The sequence below is a fragment of the Cyprinodon variegatus genome, unplaced genomic scaffold, assembly GCF_000732505.1.
Source record: "Cyprinodon variegatus isolate N-32 unplaced genomic scaffold, C_variegatus-1.0 Scaffold413, whole genome shotgun sequence".
NCBI classification, from domain to species: domain Eukaryota; kingdom Metazoa; phylum Chordata; class Actinopteri; order Cyprinodontiformes; family Cyprinodontidae; genus Cyprinodon; species Cyprinodon variegatus.
In genome coordinates, this window is record NW_015150866.1 from 204,680 (window position 1) to 210,822 (window position 6,143).

Sequence of the window (6,143 nt, forward strand, 5' to 3'; positions counted from 1 at the left end):
AACTTTTTCATTGAAAAGAGGTTTTGAGACTATTTGAAATGTTTCCTCAGAATTATTTCTATTCTTTTCATTTATTTTTTTGTTTTGTTTTATTTTATTAATTCATTTCTTTTTAAATTGCATCTTCCAGATCAGATTCTCCTCACTTCTGGGGACGAGTTTTCCTCTGGAGTGAGGAGGAAAAACACATTTTTATTAAAACCCTTAACTTCTGGATTGCATGTGTTTCTAATTTCCTTTCACAAAGCAGGTTCTTTGATTGCAAAGATTATAAAACCAGATTCCCTACATATAGGCCTAATCATACATAAATTCTATAGTTTATCTCAAAAGAAAAGACAAAGTTGATTTGGCATTTAGTCACTCTTTAAATTTATCTCCAGTTGTTCTCAACAGGTGAAACCAAATGGCCTAAACACAAGATCCAGAAACATAAAAAGCAACTTCAGCCTGATTTTCTGTTTCTTCTCCAGCACTTTCTGGTTTGTTCGACTCTCAGAGTCAGACGTGTCTCTGCAGCCCTCAGCCGCCTCTGTCCTCCTCTGGATCAGAGGCGTCTCTCCAGCCCCCCGGCCAGCCTCTGTGGCGTAAGTCTTAGAAATATCATCATTTTTATAATATTGCACCAGAAGTTCAATAGATATCCAAACAGCAGAGTGTTTAGGAGGTTAGAGAAGCTTCTATCTGGAATAAATGCAGAGTATGAGGCAGTGACAGAGTGGTTATGTTTTTAACTTTTTCTTCACAAATTAAGTCTAAAAATGTATTTGGCCACATTAACTCTGATGCTTCCAAATAAAATCCACTGCTGGAAGCTCCGTCCTAATGGCTCCTTCTGCATAAACTGAGAGGTTCTGTTAAAACCTTTAATTATTCATTATAAACGATCAATGGAGGACAGCAGGCAGGGTTGGTTATTAAAGCCTCTCCTAAGCGCCAAGCAACTCAAAGACTTTAGTCCTTCTGGAGATTGAAGGAGTTTTGCTGCCTCTGCAAAGATTAGGCCGTCTGAACTGATAAACGTGGGAGAATCTTTCGACGGAAAGGTTCTGTTTTTTTGCTCCACCTTATGGGACATTTGAAGAACAAAACCACTGTTGGATAAAAGCTTTAAGAAGCAAGTTTAAAGCCCTTTGGAGAACCCTCTTGGCCTCATAGAAAACCCTTCATCCTTTCTGAACCTTCCCTTTGAAACACGGTGGTGGCTGCATCATCCTGTGGGGACCCTGTGGTTCAGATTAGACGGCAAAGCGGCTCAGATTTGTTAATATGAGGGACGGATGGATGGAGCTGAGAAGAGAGAAGCAAGGCTATTAGAAGCTGCAGAAGTCTTCAAAGCTAACAGGTTGTGAGCTAACAGGAGGCTTCAGAACGGCCTAGTCAAAGCCCAGACCTACAGTTTCAGAAATGCCCTCTGCAAAAACAATCTAAACATAAGTTAAATAGGTGTATTCACCTTTAATTTTAGTAGGAAAATAAGACGATCAATGGAATGAGTATTTTCACACTAAAAATTAAATTATTAGATATTATGGACTTAAGAGCAAAGCAGTTGTTTTTCTTATTTCAAATGTATATTGTCTTATTCTTAATCAAATAGTTTCACTTACCTGCTTAATTCAAGAAAAAAATAAACGTATTTAAAGAAAAAAATGACTTATTTAGATTTACATTTACTGCAGTTAGATCCCGTTTATGGAAACTTTGATTCTTTTATGTAAGAAAAGAAAACCAAACTCAGTCTGCAGCCCAACAATCTGAGCTCAGTTTCATCAGAAACAAAAAGATTCAAGGAGTCCATCCCTTTTACGTCTGACTCACTTTTTCCTCCTGCTTCGTTTTAGGGACATGTTCATCTTTCAATCTCTGACAAAGGTCTTTACTCTGCTTTCATTTCTGTGCATCTAATCGAGCAGTTATAAAGGAATATGACTGGAGTTCCTGTCACGGTTAATGTTGCATTAAAGGACCAGTGTAAGTCATGGTATAGTGTGTTTTTGTTACAGGGAAAGATGTAAAGCTAAAGTCTTCAACAGGGGGTCAGCGACCCCTAGGGGTTCCACAGAGGTACTGCATGGGGGTCACGAAAGTTTTGGTTGATTAGACTTTTTTTTATATTCCCCCCCCCCTGCAGTTTTTTCCACTAATTGAAATGTCTTTAAATCCACATTAACATGAATCCAACAGACTGAAGTAAACAGATAAATGGAGCAGAAGATGTCTTTCAGTCATCAATGCAGACATTCAGCGACACACAGGAGCTCTTTCAAGCTGGGCACCGTTTCATTCACAACACCTGTCCCATCAACCAGGAATCAGAAATACTTTAATAATCCCAGAGAGAAATTACTTTAGTTACATTACTCCATCTGTAATAGAGTGACGATAGGACCAGTTTGATAGAACACTATTTCATAATATATATTTCAAACGAGGGGGTCCCCGCTTCATCAGTTTTAGGGTCCTTGTCCTGGAAAAAATTGAAGACCCCCGATGTAAAGCATAAAATGTTCACTTTAGGTATCATGAACAAATACAACACGGATGTGATTTTCACCACATTAAAAAGTAGAAATGCTGCATGTAGAAAAAGCAAAGCAGACATTAAAACAGTAGAACAAAGATGGCTGGATGGAGGAGGAGGTGTTTTAGTTTCTATAATGACGTGGTTCCTCCTCTGTATCTCCATCAGTTTTGGGTCTGAGCGTGTTGATAATGAGATGCGATTGTGGTAGCCGTCCTCACCCAGCTGCCCTCCAGCCTTCATGCGGGCTGGGCGACACGGCCAATGTCTCGCTCAAACATTTCCATCATTCTGGAAAAAATAAAAACCTGTTTAATTTGGTTTCTTCTTTTGAGAGTACAGTGGTTGAAACATGTTCCTTAGTGATGGACTTGAATGATGGAGTTAATTTCTTTTTTTTTTTTACCCTTAGGCCATTAAATGTTTTTAGGTGGGGGATATTTGCCTGTGTGTGTATGAATCAACATTCAGTCGTTGCATAATGCCATGTCTGGAAAAACATGCTAAATTTCAGAATGCTGCTTTGCTGTGAAATAATAATAAATAACAATGGAGATATGAGTCTAGATCAGGAAGTTTCTGCCTGTTCAGGAGCATTTGGATCTAATTTGTCATAAAAAAAAAACATGTTAGGCTATCACACTTTTATCCCAGTCATTTTCACTGATGTCACCTCACAAAAGCAGGAGGCTATTAAAGGTATAGTCCAGGATGTTCTTTACCGGGTGGATCATCTAAATAAGTGGTCCTCCTAATTGTCAATCGTTCTGGTGATATGTTTATGTAAGGCCGTCCAATGTGCTCGTCCACATTTTCACTTACTAGAAGTGAGTCTGACATGGTGGAAAAAATTCTAATCTTATCTTGGAAAGTAAGCTATGAGTGATGCAAACAGCAACTTTTAAACAGAGCGTGCTTGAGGAGAAATGGGCTCGTGCTTGAGGAGAAATGGGCTCATGCATGAGGAGAAATGGGCTCGTGCATGAGGAGAAATGGGCTCGTGCTTGAGGAGAAATGGGCTCCACACCCTCACACATGTTTAATAGGCGTTGCCTCCTGGAAGCGGGTACAGGGTTGTGCATGTACTTTATTTTTTTAAGTGGAGAGGGCGGGTCATTCCGTGATGGGTTTTTGGCTGGTCCCCTAAAATTTCTTCTTTTGAACATGAATCTTTGTACTAAAACATTCTTTCTGTCATGATTTGTGGACGTTAAGCTCTAAAGAGAAGCATCTTCTCCTGGTCAGACCCTGTAATACAGGGAAAGGGTGGAGTCAGAGTAAAAAACCATGCATGCCCAGGAGGAGCAGGGGGTGACTCCAGTGGCTGTGAGTTGGCTGCCGTTGGACAGGGAAGGGTCATTTTGAATGGCTGCTACTGTATAACGCCTGTGAGCGTCTGGGTTTGTTGAAACGGGTAAAATCAGTTCCATGGAAGCAGCTCGTTTACAGACATTTTTTCATACATTTGATCCTTAAACTATTTTAGAGTGTTGTGAGGATTGATAGGGGCTTACTTTTACCATCATCCCTCCTCATTAGCCATCTGTGTTTGTGTTTTTTATTTTTAAGAGTACATCTCTGTTGATAAAAAAAACCTCTTTGTTTTTGCTTTGTCTTTTCGGAGAAGATGGCAGCATCCCTTCCAGCGCCGTTTCCAGTGCGGGACCCTCGTCACCAACCACAGACAGCTCCGGGATCGGCCTGAACTTCAGCTTCAGCGAGTAGCCCCGCCTCTGCCGCCGCTCGCAGGAGACGATGCCGTCCTCCTCCTCGGATTGTGGAGTGAAAACTGCTCTAAAGATAATTTTTTGGGACCCAGCAGAGCTACTTTCAGACACTGTGCCTTTCCTACGTTTTTTCACTCATCAGTTTTCCCCAGAGGCTGAAGGAACCTCCTGCTGTTTAGAAACACACAGACCGGACCGATATTTTACACATTCAGTTAGTTTATGCTAAACTTCACCTGTTTGTTGGTTTCTAGGCGTTTTTTAACAGCTGCTTTCAGAACAAGAATTAGTCATTTTATTGTGGATTTATGGCAGATTCTTCCTCCATTTTTATTCGATTTATTTTAATGGTGTGAATTAATAGAGGTTTTTATGAAGCAGCCTTCTGCCCCCATTTGAAAGGCCGATGGTATTTTTCATTTTCTTTAGGCCTGTAGCTGTAAGTAGTTTCTTCATATCGACCAAAAAGTTGTAGATCTTGATTTAACTGCAGCTTCTGGTTTCGTCTCTAATTCTCACAGCAGGCGGATCAGTCAGTGTGTCCATGTGCCTTTAACTACTTCCATAAAAAAACTTCTGCCACAGAAGGAAGCAGTGCTTAATCTGAAGGAAGAAATGAGGACTAGTTCATCTGTATGCTGCCTTTATCTGCTGTCCTGCCAAATCAAACCAATGTCTTTGCCTTTAAATTATCTGCATAGCTGCTTTCTAAACATGCTCAGGTAAAGAAGGAACCAAACAGGTTTTCTCAGCATTTTGCTGAACTGGGGGTCGGGTTAGTTTCCTTTACTTTATGCTGGTAAACATTCAGTCATGGCTTTATTTCTTATATGACCTCTTTGGATTGTTTTGCTTTATGATTCATCTGATCTTTTCAGTAGGTCTTTCTGTAGAGCTGCAGGGTAATGTCGCCCTCTGTTTGTTGCTTGTTGTGGATTCACTCTTAGACCAAAAAGTAACAATAGTTCATTTCTTTGAGAAGCAAATCTAAAGAGGACTGACAGCAGTCTGTGCTGCGCTGCAGTAGCGAGGCGCTGCCTGTTTTATGTTAATGCCGTTAGTCCGATGAACTGGTCGGATCTGGCTTGTTCCGTGTTGTTTCGCCCTTTAATAGCAGATAGCGGTTGAAGACACTCTGCTTGGTTGGAAAAACTGTAAAACAGGTCTAACCTGTGCAAACAGGGTGGAGAATTAGCCAAAACTTTTTGTTGATGTGGTTTAAACTTTGATTTCTTCAGCAGTCTATCTGTTGTCGTCTGCTCCTTGAACCCATTAGCTTTACTCTCTGGTTTCTAACCGAGCTTGGCTGCAGCGTAGACCTCGTCAGTTAGTCCCTGTTGTCTAAACTGAACCCCCAGAACCTGGAAAACAATCTGCTGTAGAGGAACCTTTTTGTTTTAGATTTCTGTTCATTTTTGTCTGTTTTGCATTTCTGAATTGTTCAAACAATAATATGTCAGCCAAAGATGTTTCTGTGTCCTGAGATGTGATTTGCTTCAGAGAAGCAGAGTGAAGCTGTATAAATCTCTAAAACTGTCTGAAACTGTTGATGTTCAGGTCAGGTTGTGATGTTTGGAAGATAAAGTGCTGATAATAAAGAGCTGTATATCAAATAAACAGTTAACCTGCTGTTTGTGTGGTCCATATTGCAGCAGACCAAATGTTAACAGCCCTGTTATGTTCTGTTCTGGGCTTTTAACAGCGATCAATGGTCCAGACACATCGGCCTGTTATTGCTTTATTAAAAAAAGCTCAGACACATATTTTCTTCCGTTTAAATACTTTTTCTTGATTTTGCTTTACTCTAACCCTGTTCTCCTGCTTGTTTTACTTCACCTGAGTTATTGTTTTCCATTTCATTCCACTCTGAATCGTCCATCTCTAATTTTGGT

General features: G+C 40.3%; 1 protein-coding gene across 1 annotated transcript in view; it reads left to right on the top strand.

Annotated features, from left to right (window-relative positions):
• LOC107093202 (inositol hexakisphosphate and diphosphoinositol-pentakisphosphate kinase 1-like) overlaps positions 1-5,928 on the top strand; it is an 80,232-nt gene extending 74,304 nt beyond the window's left edge. Inside the window, exons 28-29 of the mRNA XM_015388088.1 lie at positions 474-587; positions 4,152-5,928. Coding sequence (XP_015243574.1) covers positions 474-587; positions 4,152-4,249 — 212 coding nt within the window. The 3' untranslated portion in view covers positions 4,250-5,928. The remainder of the gene's footprint in view (positions 1-473; positions 588-4,151) is intronic.
• The last annotated feature ends 215 nt before the right edge of the window (positions 5,929-6,143 follow it).